Source organism: Monodelphis domestica, chromosome 1, assembly GCF_027887165.1.
Source record: "Monodelphis domestica isolate mMonDom1 chromosome 1, mMonDom1.pri, whole genome shotgun sequence".
NCBI classification, from domain to species: Eukaryota; Metazoa; Chordata; class Mammalia; order Didelphimorphia; family Didelphidae; genus Monodelphis; species Monodelphis domestica.
The window spans coordinates 354913378-354935178 of record NC_077227.1 but is presented as its reverse complement, the minus strand read 5'-3'; the positions used below and the strand labels follow the sequence as shown (position 1 = coordinate 354935178).

Below are 21801 nucleotides of genomic sequence, written 5' to 3'. Positions count from 1 at the left end.
ACTGTGAGCTGGTATTTCCATAATTATCATTATTGTATTGATTTTAGCATTGAATTATGTCTTGTAGAAGAATCATGGCATTATCAGATGTAGATTTTGTCTGTATTTGCACTATTAATAGATTCAAATTCATTTGTCTAATGCCATACTGAGATCCATTCATTTGTTTTTCAGGGGAAAAGTGTTATTAGTGGAGGCTTAGATGCTTTGGAGTTCATTGGGAAAAAGACAATGGATGTAATAGCTGAAGGTGATCCTGGATTTAAAAAAACCAAGGGCCTAATGAACAGAAATTCTACATTGTCTCAGGTACTATTTTTTCTTACCACCATATTTTTCTTACCACTATATTTTCTCTTCCCGTTGTTGATGTCTGTGGCAAGAATCATAGGCCCTTCTTATTTTTTGCCTTTTTTTTTAAACCTTTACCTTCCATCTTAGAATCAATTCTGGGTACTGATTCCAAGACAGAAGAGTGTTAAGGGCTAGGTAATGGGGGTTAAGTGATTTGCCCAGGGTCACACAGCTTAAGAAGTGTCTGAGGCAAGATTTGAACCTAGGACTTCCAGGCTCTAGGCTTGACTCTCAATCACTGAGCTACTCTGCTGACCTCTTATTTTTTTTCCTTTTGACATATATTCAGTAGTTATTTCTGATGGCAACCAAAACTGATTCAATCGTTAGAACTTCAAAAGGATCTCTAATTTCATCAGTATGGATTCTATTTCCACTGATTCACATAGCAGTGTTTACTTTCTAATAACAAATAAATATATTGTTCAAATAGTAATAATTGGTAAAATATGAAAATGAGCTAATAATAATTTATGTTCATATGATGTTTAATAATATCTCATATTCATATGGTACACATAATGTCTATGTGACCTTGGGCGAATCACAATCCCACCCTAGGCACTCAATTCTCCATCTGTAAAATGAGGAGATTGGACTAGGTGACCTCTAAGTTCTATTCCAGCTCTAAATCTATGATCCTATAATTTCTACTTCCTGCTTGGGAGTGGGGGGAGGTTGGGTGGGGGTGAGGAGAGCTCTGAAATCTCTTCTAGTACTAAGATTCTATAAATCTATGGTTAGAGAGCTAATGGTCTGAAATGGGACTGGTTCTTTTTTCTTTTCAGTTTTTGCCCTTGAATATCTCTATTTTATTAGTAGATTCAAAGCTTTGAGTTATATATGTGTACATTAGGTTGATGTTAAAGTCATTCTGAGAAATAGTTGGCTTCTCAAGTATTCATTTTTTGCTGCTCAGTATCAAAATACTTATGACCAATTCTGCAATGAATCTCCTTGACCTTTCCATCTTTAATATTCCATGAATTAAAAGGTCAGTACTTTGCACTGTTTGCACCCCTGAAATGTATATTGACTTCTATTTCCTCAGTTTTTAAAAGTCTCCCTTGAGCTACTGTTGAAGCTTAATGTTTCTGTTTCTTGTCAGGTTTTAAGAGAGGCAAAAGATAAGGAAGAGCTGAGGACAGCCAATGAGGTTACCATGGCTACTGACAAGAAAGCTCATTATGGCTTACTTTTTGATGAATTTCAAGGCCTTTCACATCTAGAAGCTTTGGAGATGCTTTCTCGAGAGAGTGAAATAAAGGTACTATATTAGTCTGAATATAGAATGCTCTCCAAAGTAGGAAGCTCACTCCTTAAATGCGATCTCTTTGAAGAGAGAAAAACTATGTAGTATAAACTGAAAAATAATTATATAAAAATTACACTAATACTTCAGTGACATTTGAAAAAATACTCCATGACTTTTTCTCTATGATGTACCTTCTCATAATGCAGGTCTATATGCAACACTCCCATGATTTATAAGCAGTATTCATTAATTTCTGTGACTTAAAAAAAAATCATTATTTGGTGGCCAGCCCTTAAGTGAGGCACTTGTTCAGACTTTGCTCAATTGGTCCTAGCAATCTTTTGATACTTTAAGTCCATACTTAAAGCATTCTAATTAAATAGTAACTATGAGCTTTGAAATAGGTGAGTTAAATAAGGGTTCAAAACTATAAATCTATAACAAAATAACAGGTTTATCAAAGGGAGAAGGGAAAGGGAATCGGGGAATAACTAACTTTTGCCCCAAAACAGAGATTAAAACCTTTATAACTTCCTATAACTATTCTAAACTAACTTCTTAAATTATTAATTAAGATTAGGGAGGGTTTGTTAGGAGCAAGAACAAGGCCAAAGTAGATCTCACACAACTGGAGTCCTTCTTTGGGTCAATCAGCAGTCTCAGTAGGAAGTCACCAGCAGCTCTGTTGAACATCCAGTCAGCAGCATTAACAGCAGAGATAGGCAAAATCTCAAGGAAGGCACACCAGGGAGGGAATCACTGGTTCTCAGGGTCCATCCCAGAATAACCATACTGAAAACCCTCTGGGCTCTCCTGACTGTTAGGGAAAAGCAACAGCCTCTCTTCCTCAACATTCTGGAATCCCTCTTGCTCTACACAACCAGGACTTCCTGGTTTTCCTTGTATGACTTCCTGGTTTTCAGGATTTCCTGTTCCTGGTAAAATCCCTTACAACAGTTTCCCCCTTTGCACAAAGCTGAAATTGTGTTGAAAACACTATTTTGATATTTGTGCACTAACAAACATATTTTCCTTAAACTAAAATTTCTACCCCAAATAATAAACAGTTTACACTCATCTTATCCTATCTATCTTATCCTATCTAATACTATCCTATTCTAGGGATTTAATGAAAGAAAGGAAAAAAGGAAAGTGTACAATGAACAAGTACAAAGTGCAAAATACAGATCAAACATGCAAAAGCAAAACAAGCAAATAACATCAAAATCAAAAGATAAACACAGTAAAATCATAAAATACTGCTCTTATCAACTAATACAGAAAATTCTACTACTATTACAATGCATAAACAACTAACTTAGACAAATTTTGAAAAATACAACAAACACAACATTGCATGTTTTACAAAAAAAAAACCAAACCATCACTTACTTGTGCAAACTACATTTAACAACAGCTGAAAATTAAACATAACCATATTCTATGTTAAGAACGTAGCAAATATTATCTATCTACAGAAATCTTACACATGTACATACAATACATACATGTATGCTATACACATGCACATATACTACACATTTACACACACGTTACACACATACACTATGATAAATTAATTTTCTAATTCTAACTATAATACACACTATTTACATATATTTACATAACATTTACATTTTTGTGTGATATGTGATGTTATATGTCATATGTGCTATATAATATATGTTATGTATGTTGCAATATGTTTTATAGTGTAGTTCAGTATATTCCCTTATCTTATCAACCTTAAACTCTATAATCTATCTACTACAGCCCTATTTTAATAAAATCTCCTAAAATTAATCTTATCTACCTATACTATTACTATTCTAAATTAAGTAGCTAACTATTTTTGTTAGTAACTAACTACTTTATAACTAATTATAACATTGTTAGTATCTAGCTATACATTGTTTCACTCATTTAACCAGTGAATCAATGTAACCTAGCCATGTTTATATTTTTGTGTATATGTGTTTGTTATGTTATTATTCATGCTGTTATGTTGTTTTGTTAGTGTTATGCCAGTGTTACTGTTGTGTTATTGTTGTGTTACTGTTGCATGCAATATACTTATCAAAACTTCAGATTTTTCCTTCTCTTCTCTGTACCATGATGATACACTAGTATGTGTACATTTATTTATCAGTTATAAAAACCATAGTTAATGTGAGAGTTGGGTGAAGGAGTATCATGACAGGGAATGTAGGGAGAAGAGAAATATGTCATACAGTCTGGGACTTTGGGGAGATGACTTAGGGTGTGTAAGCAGTTGTCAAACTCACAGACCCATGTTTATATAGAAAGGAATTCATATTTAGTTAGGAAGGAAAAATAATTGGCTGGGACTTACTGAAATGTTATGTTCAACTCTTGACTCTTACTGTGGTAGCTATGGGGTTGATGTAGTTTGAAAAAAATTCAGGTAAACATGATTAGAAATTTCAACACCCAGGTTTTGGATTTGAAAGCTTTTGAAAGAATGTATGTTTTTTGTTTGAACCAAAATGTATGGCAGAAATAAAACAGGAAATCAGTATTTAAACAGGAAGGGAATTTCAAGGATGAAGGCTCTAGATCCCTTATGTCAGTTCAATATATAACAACCACCTAGTATATACCAGGCAATGTGCTAAGCATTGGAGATACAAAAGAAAGGCAAAAACAGTTTCTGCTCTCAAGAAGCTTACAATCTAAAGGGGAGAAATAGCATGCAAGCAACCATATTTAAACAAGATTTATGCAGAGATAACCACTAAGAAGAAAACATTAGCATTAAAGGAGATTGAGAAAGGCTGTTTTGCAGAAAATGGATTTTAGCTGAGACTTGAAGGAAGCTGGGAGTCAGAGGCAAGGAGGAAAAGAATTCTAGGCTTGGAGGACAACCGGTGAAAATTCATGTCATATCTGAACCTTATAATCATTAGAAATAGACCAAGTAAGGTGTTTTCTCTCAGTAATCCTGGGAACAGAGTTTTCAATAGCCCAGCTGCTATTTTTTCCTTCACCTTGACCTGGCATTTCCATGAGTTGCTTTATTATTAATTAACTCATTATTTCATATGTATTTCTAAAACAGTCATTAGGCACTAACAATTTTCTAAAAAGCTCTGATCTAGGAAATAATTTGGAATTACTGCATATATTTGAAATGTTTTACCCAAATAAAACAAATAAATAAATGTGTGTATATGTTATCTCTCTATCCTCTGAAGAGTCAAACTAACTTCTGATCCTTAAACTTTGGTAAATATGACTATCATTGATTGATAGGATGTTGCTGTTACTGCAAAATTGTATCATTAGCCCCAGTGTCCTTATCTGTAAAAGTTATATAATATTTTAAAAAGTATATTCATTAATACTTTTTATTTTTAATATCACTATAATTACCCCCAGGATTAAGCCCTTCCTTGTAACAAAAATAGTTAAGTGAAAACATCTCATAGAATGACCTAAATTTACAATGTATACAACATTCTGTCCTACTAGTCCTCTGCCTCTCTGTTGATTTCAGGTGATAAACCTAGTACTGTGTTTATCACATGATTTTTGTGACTAAAGTGTTGATGATCTGTGAGTAAAGTGCTTTCACTATATAAATGAGAGTAATGCACTTCTTGAACTTTACTGGAATTCTTTATCCACTTCAATTTTTTTATATTTGTGTATATTTTATGAATATCTTGTTTGTAACCAGGTGAAATCACTCACTAATTCCCTGTCTGGTGAAGAATTAGTGAATCTCAAACTTGAATTGGAGCAGCTCAGAGAAGCCTTTTCATTAGCTGAGATATGTGATGAAGAGGAAGATGAAAAAAAGGGTAATTTAATATATAAATGCAATTATTTTTTGGTACTGAAATATAATCACCATTGAGACAGACTGAATTTAGAATTCTAGACCACTGGAATTCTCTCAGCTACTCTGGGTTAAGTATTCTTGGTCCTTACAAAGAAGGCATAGTTCCTACTGTAATTTAGCAAGTTGACATTCTGGTTTATCAGCCAATCTTTAATTAGTTTGGTTAGAGCCATTCAATTTTTCAACTCTGATATGAACTGATTAAGTTAAATTTCTGGACATTTAGAGCTTGAAACTAATACCGATGGTGTTCAATTGATTCCATAGTGACTCTTCTAAAATGCATGTGCAATAAGCATTTTCCCCCCTTTCACTTTTTTTGAACCTTCATCAATAGTTAAGGTTATAGATAAGCTATTAGAACACAATACCAATTTGATTTTTTACTGGTTGTATGTACTTGGTTGTTGGACCAGGATCTGGACCTCAGCTTTAGATATTCAGGGTCTTAATGTTATTACTCTTTGCACTAAACTCTGCTGCATCTTGCTTTAGACAGTGTGTTACTTTATAATATATACCCAGCTCTGTGAGGACCTATCTTATTCTACTTCACAAGCATTTTAAACTATTTACTCTGTGCAATTCTAGAAGTGCTCTATAGTCTTATTTTTCATTTTACCACCCACAAAATCTTGAGGTTAGTAAACTGTCCTTCAGAGGCTTCTGTATGTCATTTCTTACTCAGGTTCCAGGAAACTAAAGTGTGGTGACCTCAAGATTTCTGCTACACAAAAAAATGAATTCAACTCCATTTGGGCTACCCAGAGGTTTTCTTTTGAAGTTCTTGATTGTGCCATGTTGCCTGATAAGTGAGCTCAAAATGAATGAAGTGCTGCCTTACATAAGTGTATGTAATCATGCTTGACATGATTAGAAAGCAATTATTTTGAATACAGATTTATAGAGCTAGTGATTGTTATTGAGGCAGCGTATGGTGTGGTATGCACCTCAATCTCATTTGCATTACCCAAGTTGCTGAGTGATAACTCCATTGATATAACCATACTGTGATAATCCCCAGTTTTTGATGAACTTCATTTAAGTTATTGATATAGGATGCCACTAATGATGTTTGTTCCATCTAGTCAACATCTGCCTTTGCATAAGTAATCAGAAACTATAATCTTTAAATACTGTTTAAAGTGCTCAAAGGAATTTTCTAAACAGATGTGCAGGTTTTGTTTTTCTCTAATTAGTCCCCTTACCTGTCTACCAGCAGTCAGTAATCTGAAATGGTAGATCAGGGATTTTTGTGATAAACTTCAATTGAGTATGCTACTGTGATATTTATGGACCCCTCCCCTTACAAAGCCTTTACCATCTGAGTTGGGTAGAGAAATAGCACTGAGGCCACTGGGGACTACAGGCCACGGAACTAAATGTTCACAGCTTTTGTAGGCATCAGTTCCCATTAGCAATTCATTAGCATGGAAGTAGCCCTGGATTTGGATTATATAGATCATACATCTAGAGGTATAATGTACCCCAGAGGTTATCCTATTCCATTTATAGATGCAGAGACTGAGGTGCAAGGTCCTGCTGGTTACAAGTAGCATATGTGGGCTATGTTACAAATGGCATATCAGGTATTATTAACTTGAAATCCAGCACACTTTCCACCACCCCACACTACCTCTTATGCTTTTCCTCTCTTTGCTCTAAAATTTCCTTTTATCCCAGAAGTTTTCCATATCCTTGGACCAAGTTAGTCTGGGAAATACTGGTGTAGACTAACAGTGATAGAGAGGAAGTCAGAGAAGGGCTTTGAAAGAGAAATGGGCTGAAAGTAGCAGAGTATGTATTCTAGGTGACTATCTATTTGCATTTCTGTTAGGTGCATCTTGTAAAGGTTTTTGGAGTGATCCCAGTTACCTGTTAGAAATTTTAGATGGTCTTGATCACCTGCTAGAGATAGACTTTGGGAGCACATATTCTCTATTGATAGGAGTAGTGGCCTCACAACATCTTCTGGGTTGTACATACTTTGCCTACACTGAGTAAACTGTGGTATTTGTGACTTACATATCTTACAGGTCTATCTATAGTGTTTTCTCTGACATTGTCTCCTCTGATTGTCTTTTAGAAGATGAAGATTTCACTTCAGAGATAACAGAGCTGTTCTCCCAGCTGCGTGTTTCTACTAGACCCGACAAACTGACCAAAGTGAGTCATTCCATCCTGGCAATTTCTTTTTTTAAGTATAAGTAGAATAGACATACAAGAGTTTGGATAGATGATTCTAAACTTGTAGTAGACATATCATAAGTATTAAGGATTTATTCTTTTATTTCCTCTCTAGTAGATCCTATAATATTTTTCTTTTTATTTTCCCACTGCCTATCACAGTATACTACATATAGTGGGCACTTAATAAATATTGGTTATTATCTCAATTATTACTTCTGTTTCCTCACATTTATTCTTCCCTACAGTTCTGTGAAGTAGGTTATCTAGGGTTAGAAGATGGGGATTACTTACCTATGATTTCATTAGTATAGGAAATTCTCAGATAAAGAAACCATTTTTACCAATTCAGGTTGGCATCTTCTCTGCAACCACAGATTTAAAGAGTTACCTAGAACACTGAGAGATTATATGATTTGTCCAAGGTTGCATATCCAGTATGTCACAGGTTGACTAGTACTCAGGTCATTCTGTCTCCAAGATCAGTTCTTTATTCACACCAGTTTTCTGATAGTCCAAGGATGATTATTATAATGCTAAAAGATATTTATTTAAAATAAAATTGAAAAAAAAAACCCAAGGACAATCCTGAAGGATGAATGCTATCTACCTCCAGAGTGCATTTATAGTTTTTTTGGGGGGGTTTGGTTGTGTGTGTGTGTGTGTGTGTGTGTGTGTGTGTTCTTACAGTAGTGATCAATATGGAAGTGTTTTGCATGATAATTAAAAATTTTTTAAACCCCAAGAAAATTAAAATTAAAATGCAGCTAGCATTCCAAGTATCCAATCCTTGGGCCACCTTTCTCTAGTACATAGCAGGAACTGCTTTCAGCAAGTTGTGATGTCTGGGTATTAAAAATCAGCATTTGGAATAGTCTCTGCATAGTCACTCTCAAGGAACCAGGGGATATTCTAGAGCAGCACATTGTCTAAAAAACTAGGGGCACGGTGTAATGAAAAGAACATTGGACTGGAAGGCTGCCAAGTGAAAAAGATGTGAGGGCCAGGTAACCAGAGGTAAAACCCATCATCACAGCCACACCATCACAGCTGTGGGGGGGGGGGTGGTGGTGGTGGTGGAAAGAAGATTACTAAAGAGGCCAGCTTACTAAAGAGCCAAGCTTCTTGTTAAGCAAGCAAAAGTAAAAGTAAAAGAGAGAGAGAGGAAAAAATAGAGTTAGAAAGAGCAAACACCTGAATAACTGGGAGGGACCCTGAGCGAGTGCAACAACAGCACAATGATTTTGTAGCTAGGTCTACCATTTATAATGACAAAGAGCAAGATTTTTATAGAATATAGAGTTTTAAGCATTACATTATTTAAGAGGCATAATTTTCCTACAGCATATTGTTTATGAAAAAGGTTTTACCCAAAACATTTCTAAGGCAATTCTACAAACTCAAGCAATTGAGGAATATTGACAATAACTTAGAGATTTACAGGAATTAGGGGAAAAGAAAGTCAGAGTCATTTGATCATGACATTACAGAAGCTGTTTTGGTCATCAAAATTAATGAACAGCTCAAGGATATTATGAAGGAAGCTTTTCAAGAGATGTCTGTATTCTGGTTATGACTAGACAATAGTTTTTGAGCTGCTATTTCAAGACTTTGGCCTTGCCAAAGAAATCTCAAGCAAGCTCATAAGCATGTCTTTATGGCTTCTTTTCCTCAGTGGGCCCAATTTGTCTTAGGTTCCTCCATAAGAGGAAAGATTTTTAGGGCACTTGGGTTTGTGCTTTGACTTTACTGTTTACAAGCACTATGACTGGATAATTCACATAAATTGTATGACCTTGACATATTTCTTACTTCTGTGAAACTCAGTTTCTTGTCTTTAAAATGAGAATAATAACTTTTGCCCTTTAACATTGAGCTAATTACTTAAATTTTCTGAGATTGTTTCCTCAGCTATAAAATACATTTAATATTCCATGCCTTTTGTCTCAGAGATGTTGTGAGGATCAAATGAGACAATGCATACAAAAGTACTTTGAAAAGTATAAATTTTGGTGTGGTTGCTCACATCTATAGTCCCTGCTCCTGAGGAGGCTGTGCTGCTAGATCACTTAGGCTCTCAAGCTCTGAGCTGTAGTGGCCGAAAGCCAATCAGGTGTCTGCTGCACTAAGACCAGTGGCAATAATGGTGAGCCCTGGGAGTCATCAGGCTGCCTGAGGAAGGAGAAGCAGCCTGGGGTCCAAAGCAGTCAGTCCAAGTTCCTGTATCAGGCAGCAGGTTTGGGGATAGTTGCATAACACTTCTGATCTGGCTGAATTAGGGAAACCCAGTATTAAAAGGAAAAAAGAAAAGTATAAAACATTATGCAAATGTTTATTATTATTCTATTAGAGGCAGCATTAGATAATGGAACTAAATTTGGAGGCAACACACCTGAGTTCAAATCTTGCCTCAGGCATATTTGTTATGGTGATGCTGTGAAAATGGCATACTTTCTCAGAGTTAGCTTCTTCATCTGTAAAACAGGGATAATAATAATAATACCTACCTCCCAAGGTTGTTGTAAGAATAAATGAGGCTCTATATGTAATGTTATATATGTAAATGTATATTGTTAACCTTAATTTGCTATATAAATATTAGTTATTACTACTACTAGTAATAACAATAATAAAATAATAGGAAGGATGTATGAAAGATAAGAAGTCTGCACTTGGAGTTAGGATGAGCCAGATGTGTGACTGGGCAAATCACTTCTTTGTGCCTCAGTTTCCTCATCTGTAATCTGAGGATAATACCCTTTAGAATCTACTTCAGAGGGTTGATGGGAGTTCAAATGAGATGTCTGTAAAGTGCTCTGAAACTTTAGATTGCTATATAAAGAATTGTTTTTACTAAATGGTAGCACTAGGTGGGCCTGGAAATCAGGAAAATTTTAGTTTGAATTCTGCCATAGACACTTACTAGCTGTGTGACCCTGAACAAGTCATGTATATAACTTCTCTGTTCCTCAGTTTCTTCATCACAAAAAAGGATAATAATAGCACCTATCTCACAGGGTTGTTGTGAGGATTAAGTGAGGTAACATGTAAAGTGCTTTGCAAACCTTAAAGCACTATATAAATACTATTATTATTATCAGTAATTATCACCATCATCATCATTATTATTACTTAAATCAGTAATAGCAACTTATCATCTAATTGTTTTGTGGCTGATGGCTAAGGTGCCTGACATCATACTTTTAGGATTTGGAGATGCTCTAATCTGAGCTCTGAGTCCCTAATAAAGATACAGAAGGCTTGTTTTTAGTGTACTTAACAGAGAGCTAAATAGTTATGTTAGAAGTTATCAAACTATATAGTATGCTTAATATGGCAGGGAGTTTTCATTGGCACTTGAATTAATTGATATCTATTCTTGTAAGAGCTGTCACAGTCCAAAGGAGTCCTAAGTAGGTCCATGCTTCTTTATGAGCTGGCCTCTCTGTAGTTTATAACTTCCCTCTGTTAAGGCACTATAATCTAGCTGTCCATGGGCTTCCCTGAACCTCAGTGTTTTGATCCATGGATTGAGGATGATAACACTTACCCTCCCTAGGTTCTTCAAATTATGCTTCTTGAGGACAAAGACTCTTTTTTGCCTTTTTTATATCCCCAGTGCTTGGCACAGTACCTGGTCCAAGGTCATCACTCAAAAAAAAAATGCCTGTTTACTGATTGATTGACTTTATCAACTAGAGGGACCTTCCAGACTTGTAGCCTCCCTATTTCAATGGAAATCACAGGTTCAGTCTCTATCCTTACCCCTAGTACTAACTGTACTTATGTACTGTTTTATATGAGAGATTATATGTGAAGTACAGAGAACATAGACAGATGGTCTCAAAAACTGGGGTCTAAAAATCTAGACCTTGCTACTTACTTTCTGTGGGACCTTGTGCAAATCATTTCATATTCCTGGGTATTTGTTTCCTCATCTGAAAAATGAAGGATTTAGTCTAGAAAGATTCTAAGGTTATTATAATTTTAGGATTCTAGAAGGGATTTCTCCTGTTCTGTCAGCAAGTAATACTGTTCTGAGCCACTGGGTGGCATTAATATTATGAGAAAGCTGACAGACATTTGTCTTGGATTAGATTTTTTTGCCACAGTGTTTTTATTGCTTTATGCCAAAGCATAGTGCCAATGCTAAATATGTTCTGTAACCACAGGCATGGTGGGGACTTTTTTGTGGCCTTATTTGGAGGGAACATCAGAAATTATTGAGTCCAACCCTTTCTTTTTTATGGATATCAGTTTGTTCTTCTGGGGCAAGAAGAGTCCTTATTAATGTCTTGTTGGTTTGATGAGCATTTATTTTATTTTATTTTATTTTTTAAATACATACGTAGGCAAGAAATACCGTTCACGAATGGATCAGGATGTCTAGTTCCAAATCTTTAATAGAGGAAGAAGAAGGAAAACAGATAGAGCCGGAGAATCCAGAACAAGAAGATAAAAAAACAATAGAGGTAAAATAATAAGGCAGAAAATATTATTTTTAGTGTATGTTTGAAATGTAAGCATTATTATATTCAGCTTTATGCTTAGAAGTAGCAATTTGGTAATTGCTAAGATTTAATCTGTTGTTTACTAGCTATGTGGCTTTGAGTGTCATTAGTTATGAAATGAAGATGTAAGTTATCTCCTAATCCCTTCCAGCTCTTATATCTTATATTTTAAGGTCCTTTCCTGCTCTGATGTTCTGTGTTCTGTGATCATCTGTTCAAATGACTTATATGATTCAAGGTGTTGGATATCAAATTATTCACCACAAAGTGAAAAAGATGATGTTTCTTTGAGAAAAATTACCTACTAAAGGAAGATAAGTAGTTTTCTTTGTCTCCCAGGATATTCATGCATTTGCCATCCAAAGCCTGGCGGAACTGACAGCCTACTCCATTGAAATGTTCCATAAAACAGCAGCATTGATACTGCATGGGAAAAAACAGGAGATAACTGCTCTAAAGAGAAGCAAAGCCCTTTCCCAGTGAGTATTATGAGTATCCTTTGTAAAATTACAACTATTGTCTTGTGTGAATCAGTATCAGTCATTAGTCCTTCTTTAGCTTTTCCCCCACAGATTGAAAACTTGCCTACTCAGCTCACAACTACTCTGATGGTTTAAATTGGCTTAATTTGAGGTTTACTTAATAGATGAATTTCTTTCTTTTTGTGAAGCCACTATCCAAAATAGATGTTCCAAAAGTAAAGAACAAATGTAGATCTGTAATTACTTGCTGGCAAAGTTTACCTTATATCAAGATATTATTTTAATACTGAATGCAATTATCTTTACAAAGTATACACAAAAATATAATAAAAACTCAAGTTCTAAAAAATAATGCTTTTTAAAAATAAAAGTGTGATTTATCTACACACAAAATAAAAAGGCTAGTTGCTAAAAAGTATTGTGAAGATTTTCAGGGATTCATTGAGATATATTTAAAATATGCCATTGTAGTACTGGCCTCCTCCACCAGAGGCCTCTCTTGATATGGTTCATCAAAACCTGGAGGTGACTGGGCTCTTAGTGCTATGTTGATGAAATGCAAAATCTGGTAAGTCCTAACAAAGCTGAATTTTCTGTATGGGCTCATTAATGGTCTGTGGGTCTGCCTCTAAAGACCAGCCTAGCTAATTAGTTGTAGAAGGGCCCAGACTTAGAAGGATGGACTTTGAAGACTTCTGGACATGTGTCAATGAAGTTATAAATCATTTGAAGTATTATGTTGTAACTAATCTCTTTCAGTACTGTGCCCATATTACAGGACTGTATGAGCTACATGACAAAGTTTGCTAAAGGAACTCAGTCATTGGCTAGTCTAGCTGTTTGCCATGTTCTATGGAAGGTAGTCCATAGCAGAATGAAAAATTGACTTCCAATGGGCAATAGTCAGTAAACATTAAATGCTTACTAAGTAGTTTAAATACTAAGAAATGAAACCCTATTCTCAGGGAGCTTAGAGTTCTTTCAAGGAAAACAACATGGTCATCTTTAAGTATATTTTAAGCTTACTTTGTACGGCATCTAAAGCCTTTTACAGCCTACCTTCAACTTATCTTTCCAGTCTGATTCCACATTACTTCCCTTATTACACATGATGTTCTAGTCAACTTGACTAACTCTTTGAGTACATGGTATTCCATCTCCCCCCTCAGTTACCTGTTCTTCATGTCTGCCATGTTCTTCCTCTTCTTCTCTGCCTTGGAGAATTCCCAGCTTCCTTTAAAGCACAATTCAGGGGCTAATCTCCTCTAGGAAGCTTTTCTTTGTCTCCTCTATGGTTAGTGCTTCCCCATCCCTCTAATGAAGTTACTTTTTATTCTTCTTCTTTAAAAAATATTTTATTTTCCCATTTACATGTAATAATTTTCCACTTATTTTTTCTGGAGTTATAAGATCCAAATTGTTTCCCTTCCTCTCTTCCCTCCCCACTCCTGGGGATGGTAAGCAATTTGATCAGGCATTATCTTGCAAAACATATTTCTGTATTGTTCATTTTTGTAAGAGAATATTCATATAAAACCAAAACCAGAATAAAAACAGAAATAAAGTAAAATGAAAAATTGTGTCCTTTGATTTATATTATGGCTCCAACAGTTCTTTCTCTGGAGATGGATAACATTCTTTGCCATAAGTCCTTCAGAATTGTCCTGGATCATTGTGTTACTAAGTCTTTCACAATTGATTCCTAATATTGCTAGTACTGTGTACAGTGTTCTCCTGGTTCTGCTTATTTCACTTTGCATCAATTCATATAGGTCTTTCCAACTTTTATTTAATCTTTATATACATATATACATATACTTCTATGTGTGCATGCTATTCCCAGTAGAATGTTAACTCTTTGAGGCCATGGACTGTTTTACTTTGTCTTTGTATTGCCACCACCTATTGCAGCTTCTGTCACATATTAGATACCTAATAAATGTTTTGATCCATTGAACAAATATTTGCCAACTTGAACCTATGATGTTAGGGAAGGAGGGTATATGCTCTAGGAATGTATAGGGTACAACTTGAGCAGAGGTGTGAAGGTGTGAGAGTACAGGCTAAGTTGGAGGTTGTGGCAGAAAAGTAGTTTAGTTTGGAATATAGTGTGTGGAGAAAAATAACATAAGCCTGAAAAGGTAGGATGGTGTCAGATTTCAGTGGGCCTTGAATATGAGGGAAACGAATTTGAACTCAGCAGATAATAGGAAGCCACTAAGAGATGTAAGAAATATAAAAATCTTATAGAAGTTAAGGCATCTGAATGAAAGTCTATACTAGGATGCTGCCTGCATAGCAGTGGGAATAGGGATGGGTGGGAAAGATTTTGCAGTTAGAAGCAAGCAGCAAGCAGCAAGAACTAGCAACTAATTTAATGTGAGAGGTAAAAAGAAATTAAGAATGAAAAATAACCCTAAGATTTGGGGTACTAGACATTGGATGAAATGGGATCAGGTACAGAAATGGTGAAATCATAAAGAGGAGCACATGCTTAGGGAAAAGAGATCAGTTTTAGAAGATCATTTGTATTTAAATTGTAGAGCAGGGGTCCCCAAACTACAGCCTGTGGGCCACATGTGGCCCCTTGAGGCCATGTATCCAGCCCCCACCACACTTCTGGAAGGGGCACCTCTTTGATTTGTGGTCAGTGAGAGGAGCACTGTGCTGCAAAGCACGGTGTCACTCACATACAGTACTACTTCCGATGACATAATCTTTTGTGTGGTGCCTTAGAATGAGGCGCCACGCAAAGAATTTTGTGGCTGCACAATGGAAGATGTCAGCATGGTGAGTGACAATCTGGGGAAGGGGATTCTGCACTGTGAATACTGCTGCCCAGTTAGGGTTAGGGTTAGGTTTTTATAGTCTGGCCCTTCAATGGTCTGAGGGACAGTGAATTGGCCCCCTGTGTAAAAAGTTTGGGTACCCCTGCTGTAGAGGCTCAGGCACATGAGCAGCTGGAGATTGTTGGTTCAGAAGACAGAAGATAAATCATACCTGATGATTTGAATATCATCTGCATGGAAGAACTGGGGACATTGGGTATAGACAACCTTTTAAAGAAGCTTAGCACTGAATGGCAAGGCCTAGAGGAAAGAATGGAATCACAGGTATAGGTAGAGTTATTAGTCTTGGTAAAGACTAGGATTAACCATTATGTGATATTATTTGGATGGTTAGAGGGAGGGAGAGAGAGAGAGAGTAAGGAAGAGATAGAGACAAAGACAGAGAATTTAATGATGTGAGTCAAATGATATCAAGCTTCTCAGTGAAGTTTGAGGCCAAGTCATCTGTGAGTGTTGGTGATTAGAGAAGAAAATGAAATAAGAAGTCAGGAAAAGGAGAATACAAATATTGTTGAACATCAGAGTGAACTCAGTTGATATCATTTATCCTAAACATTTTTTACTGCATATAATAGTTACTTGAATTGAATTGATATGCATACTGGTTATCAAGAGGCCATTCTTTGGAAATAAGTTTCTGAGCTGGGCATGATGGCACATACCTATAAATCCATATTATTGAGGAGGTGGAGGCTGCTGGATTGCTTAAGCTGGGGACTTCTGAGGTGCACTGAGTATTCACACTAATTCTGGTACCAGTATGATTTGAGACCTTCCCCCGCTATAGTGGGGGCTACCAAATTTGAATGGAGAAGGGTGACATCCCCAGGTTGGAAATGGAGTATGTCTTATTGGCCTTGATGGAATCTGGACCTGAGAGTGTCTTCTTTACTTCCAATTTGGGTGAGATAGGGAAACTTAGTCTCAAAAAAAAAAGTTTCTGAAATTTCTTATATATTTGGTTCCTGACATAAACAGTTATCTCCTTAGAAAACTCTTAACATTCACATTTGGCACATGTTGAGGTTGTTTCTTTTTCGGGGTTTTGAAATACATCCCATAGATTTAGGAAAGAAACACTTGATTTTTCCTTTTTACTTCCTCAGAATGACAGTTTTGTTGTGTAAAGAATTGTCTTCAGTGTCGAAAGAGTTTGCCACATGCCTGACAACTGTTGGGGTAAGAATTGCTTCATTTTCATTGAGTTGGAATTTCTGACTGTTTTTTGCAATTCTTTTGTTATCCTTGATATATGTTTGAAGTACACAGTATGTTTTGTTTCTATAACTAAAATTTAGAACCTGAAAACTATCTTTGATCCTTGTGTTTTTCCAATTTATAGTATTTATAGTATATAGTAACCTCTTTGTTGTTAGGGTTTTTGGAGTTTTTGAGGAATTGTCAGTATTTTTTATTTGTTAGTTTTTTTTTGCTTCTTTTTAATTCTTAACTTTTCTGTTTTTCTTTCTTCATGCTTTTGTTTTATTAAGCCTTATGATTTGTTTTTGTTCCTTTTTGTATTACCAATTCTTGCTCATTTTCCTTGAATGCAACAATTATCTTTCTGAGGACAACTCTTAAATATCTCCTCTGAATTCTTTTCCCATCTCTGTTGTTTCTAGTATTTATTTGATTCAATTTTCTGTAATGTTTTAAAATTGTTTGATTTTTCTTTGCTTTGCTCCTTTTTATTTTAGTTGCATTTTAATTTTCCTATGTGCCTTCTTAGCTTTGCCTCATTTTTATTATTTCTGGAGTTTGTGAGTAGTCCAGCTCTATGATTCTTTCACTCTGGCATCCTGAATCAGACTATGACATTTTAATTTTTTTTAAATTCTCTATATACTTAGAATATGGGTCTTACAAGTCTCAATAGCCGGTGCAAATGCTGTAGTTACAATGGCAATTATCAAAATAAAAATTCAGAATCCTAACTGTACAAAAGATATTTGAGTGCTTATTGTCCCTCTGAATGTCAGCTTCTTCTGGAAAATGATGAAATTAGACCAAATGATTTTTAAGGTCATTAGACTCTCTAATGTTTTATATTCAATATGTCCTATATTCAATGTCCTAACATTTTAAGGATTCTTCTTGCTTTTATATTCTGTGTTCTACATTTTTGGATGTGACCAGGGTGGGAATTTCATATACCAAAGCAAGTAGGAATTCCTTCCCTCTCTTCCTCCCTTCTTTCAGTTGTATTGGGGATGTTGGAGGGACAGGTAAAAAAAATCCTTATTCTAAGGTCTCTGTCAGTTCCAACATTCTGTATTTTATGTTCCAGAGTTCCTTCTAGTGTTTTCAGATGTATGTTAATCTTTTGTCCAGCATGTATTCTTTCCTCACAATGATACCTCCTTATTATTGTTAGGTGGCTTCATTTTCTTCTAAAGCTTTCCTAACAACTCATCTGAAAAGTTCCTGAATGTATCCTTTAGTGTTTCATATTTCTGTATACATCCTATAAAAACACTGAAGTATTCTGGGCATTGTACTAGGCTTGGAATTAGAAGACTATCACTTGAGTCCCAATTCTATTATTTACCAGATTTTTAACCATGGGCAAATCACTTTCCTTCTCCAGGCCTTAATTCTTTCTTCTGTAAAATGGCAGTCACAGTACTTATACTATCAGTCTTACAGGGTCACTTTGAAGAAAGTATTTTATAAACTATAAAACAGCATGGAAAAGTAAGCTACCATTACTGCTTTAATTATCTAAGTGCTATGGACAAATTAATTTTTTTTACATTTATTCCAGGTCAAAGAAAAGGCAGATGTGCTTAATCCACTAATAACTGGTGTGTTTCTAGAGGTGAGTTTCCATTTTTAAAAATCTTTAGCAAAGTTTTATGCTTCAAGGGTATTTTCTGATTCTTTCACTAGTGACTTTTTCATACTCAGATAATAAATGTATTTATGGATATTGTTGATTTAGCTATTCATTCTCTCATCTATATCTTGCCTGTCTTCTTTACATTTTTTATATTTTTTTACATTTTTACATTTTTTAAAAACTTTTTTACATTTACCTTTACATTAAGAGCATAAAATTGGAAGTCTGGTGTAAATAGTATGTATGTGTTGGGGAAGATATTGAGCTACCCCTTTGGTATCATATAATGGAAAATTTTCAGTAATGAAACCCCTCTTAGAATAATGGTAAACATTGATGGGGATGAAAATCATAGACTAGTATGACTTCCAAAAAGAGTAAAGTTTCATTAGGAGAATTTTTTTTTAATTTCTTACAGTTCCCTTGCTTTTTAAAAAAGTGCTTTGTTTTTTAAAATCTGTACCTCTGCAGTCTCCAGACATTCAGAACTCCTCTATATATTCTATGCTATATGAAATGAAATGTAGAACTCCAGTGCTATTTGAGAAAGCATTGATGATAGCCATCTAGAAAGGGTGTCTGACAGTTCTACTAAATTCAGAAGAATGACCTTTTCTAGATGGGGCCCTATCATATCACAGTCCTACCTCTCTTACCTCTTTAAGCCATAGTGACTAGTGTCCATAGGGGAAAGTCAGTCCAGAGAAGGGATTTCCCATTCTTGCTGCTTATCTCCTCCAGGAGCAATGCTAACAACTTCCCTACCCCAGATTTTCTACCTTGGCTCTGCTTTTTCATACACATATTCATTTCCTCAAAAAACAGATAAGAAGGGAGCTAAGGAAGTGAACATTGCTATAGCTCTGACTTGCCATAATATTGACCTTGGCTAATGCACTCTCCTTGCCAATTCCTACAACTATTGTGCCTCAACTGGCCTATGGTTGACCTTAGAATTTTGCATTTATCAGCTTATTTCAGGCTCCGAATTATTCTTTAGATGTATTTCTTTGGGAGCTGCTTTTCTTCAGGAAATTAAAAAAAAAACAACAGCAGCAAAAAAAACTACCTAGGATTGTAGTGCCGCGAAATGCCAAGAAGGTTTATACTCTTGCCAGAGACTATAGTTTATAAATCATTATGATTCAACATTTAAAGAATTTGGAAGAAATTAATTTTCTTAAAATTTTAAAATCAAAGTCTGGTTTTGAGTAACTTAACAATTGGAAAGTAAATTACCAACATAAAAACTGAAAATACTAATTTTAAAGAAGTCTTCTACCTCTCTGTCCCTCTGTTTTTTAGATTCTTCATCTATAAAATGTAGAATTGGACTTAGATGACTGTTAGGCACTTTTACTCTCTGAACCTGTTTTCTTGTTGGAAATAACAATATTTGTACTCCCTAATCTACTTTCCAGGGATATTGTGAGGAGGAAATGAAAATATTTCTAAGTGCCTGTGAAAACACTTCATTTTGGAGTAATAGGACCTTGGTTTGAACCCTGGCTCTCAACTTCTTACTTGTATGATGTTGGATAAGCCACTTAACCTCTCTAGCTCTTAATTTCCTCCTCCATAAAATGAGGTTGGACTAGAAGACCTCAGAAGTCCCTTCTAGCTCCAAGTCTATGTGGATCCTGTGATCCTAGATTATCATTTTGTCACCACAAAGCACTCTATTATAATAACTGCTATTATTGTTAATAATAAGTTATTATATTCTTCCATTAAAGTCCTCCTCTGATGCTTCTTCATAGCACTGAGGTAATTCTGGTTCCTCAAAGGATTATAGGAAAGCACAGATGCTGGTAAGGTATAGCAAGTTAGAAAAGTCTTCAGGTTCGACCCAACAACAGATTGGGATGTTACTGAAAGGTTGGCCACCAAGTGATGAAATTTTTTTTTTTTGATTGCAGAATTCACAAAAACTGCCACTTAAGATATGCAAGGCTTATGATTTGCATTGGTGGAAGACAGACAAAACTTATAGAAATAATAAAAAAACCTCAAAGTGTCTTTTATTCTTCCGTTAAAAAGCTTTTTCACTGGAAAAGATGATTTTAGCACAAATTAAATCACTAGGTGCAAAAGTAATTTACTCTTACATTTTTTTCTTTGAAGTGACCTTCCTTTTTTTTTTGTTTCAATCTCAACAGGCATCCAATAGTGCTTCATATGTCCAGGATGCCTTTCAGTTACTTCTTCCGGTGCTTGAAATCTCCCTCATTCAGAGTCAGATTGAATCATCACAGTCACAGTGAGCTCCATACTAGCAGAAGAGAGGGAATTCCTCATTTACAGAAGCCAATAAGAAGAAACGTTTAAGGACAATAAAGTTTTGACCTTGAACTTCCACCAATGGCTGAAAAGTGTCAGACCACTCCTGGGCCTTATTGTCCTGATGATGCAGAAGCAAAAGAGAGGGTAGAAGGAAATTTCTATAGTCTTAAGACAACCAGGCAGTCTAGTAGGCTAAAAGAGTTAATCAATTGCCTTCATTGTTTGACCAAGACAGTTCAGTTCCTTTTTCCACCAATACAGATAGTTATGGGCATTAATCAATGCTTCAAAAGAAGACTTTTGGAGAAGATCCAAAATGAATAGCTCTTGAAAAAAAGGTTAGCATCTTCTGCCAATGTGATGTTTAACCAAAAACATCTGTTCCACTTTGACATGATGTATACAGGCCAAACACTACCAATCCTTGCTAAGGGAAAAACTGGATCTTGGAAAACAGCTTTTTTTCTTCAGGCAGTACACAGATCTTTAGTTGTGTGTATGAAAAAGAATTTAATTTTGTATGCCCAGATCCTCTTGTTTTATCTCGTAATGTCACATACTTTTTTCCTTCCCAGAATAAAAACTTTAGCTGTATGATGGCTGTTAGACTTTATATATATTCTGCTGATTACATCTTGTCACCCAGGCCTTGAATATGGCTACAATACAACCCCCAACTGCTTTTTTCCTTCCTAGTAAACATTTAGCATTGAGAAGAGATTTAGAGTGTTACATTTGAACAGGCATTAATCTTACTGTGGGTGAAGGCTGGCTTTTAGTGCCATAAAATGAAGAACTGACCTCATCCTTAGCTCTTGCTCTTTTAATTATATATCAGGAAGAAAAGTAAAACTTGGAAATGGCGCATAGTCTTTATTGTGCTATTGAATGCCAGAATTGACTTAGCTTTTATTTCCATATATGCCTCTTATTTATGTTTTTTAGTAGTGATCTATTTTTTAAAAATGATCACCGACACATTCCTGTGACAGATGGTTATTTATTACCTTACAACTTCCAAACAACAATCAAATCAGTTGAGGTTACCTTTTAAGTACAACTCTAATAAATTGTTTTATATATACACATTTGTCATGAATCACTCCAGAATGCTTTTCATATATATGTTATGTACAAGGTTAATTCTATTAGAGGTAACTTTTAACTGGTGTTCAA

General features: G+C 35.3%; 1 protein-coding gene across 7 annotated transcripts in view; it reads left to right on the top strand.

Moving 5' to 3' along the window:
* Positions 1–21219, top strand: part of FAM114A2 (family with sequence similarity 114 member A2) — a 30802-nt gene extending 9583 nt beyond the window's left edge. For 6 of the 7 annotated variants that reach the window (XM_056811493.1, XM_016427666.2, XM_007473923.3 and 3 more), the window contains exons 6-14: positions 175–309; positions 1463–1621; positions 5310–5433; positions 7561–7640; positions 12014–12133; positions 12512–12651; positions 16610–16682; positions 18268–18321; positions 20502–21219. In XM_056811493.1, coding sequence (XP_056667471.1) covers positions 175–309; positions 1463–1621; positions 5310–5433; positions 7561–7640; positions 12014–12133; positions 12512–12651; positions 16610–16682; positions 18268–18321; positions 20502–20606 — 990 coding nt within the window. In that variant the 3' untranslated portion in view covers positions 20607–21219. The remainder of the gene's footprint in view (positions 1–174; positions 310–1462; positions 1622–5309; positions 5434–7560; positions 7641–12013; positions 12134–12511; positions 12652–16609; positions 16683–18267; positions 18322–20501) is intronic. The other variant, XM_016427668.2, reaches the window with a different exon arrangement.
* Positions 21220–21801: the final 582 nt, after the last annotated feature.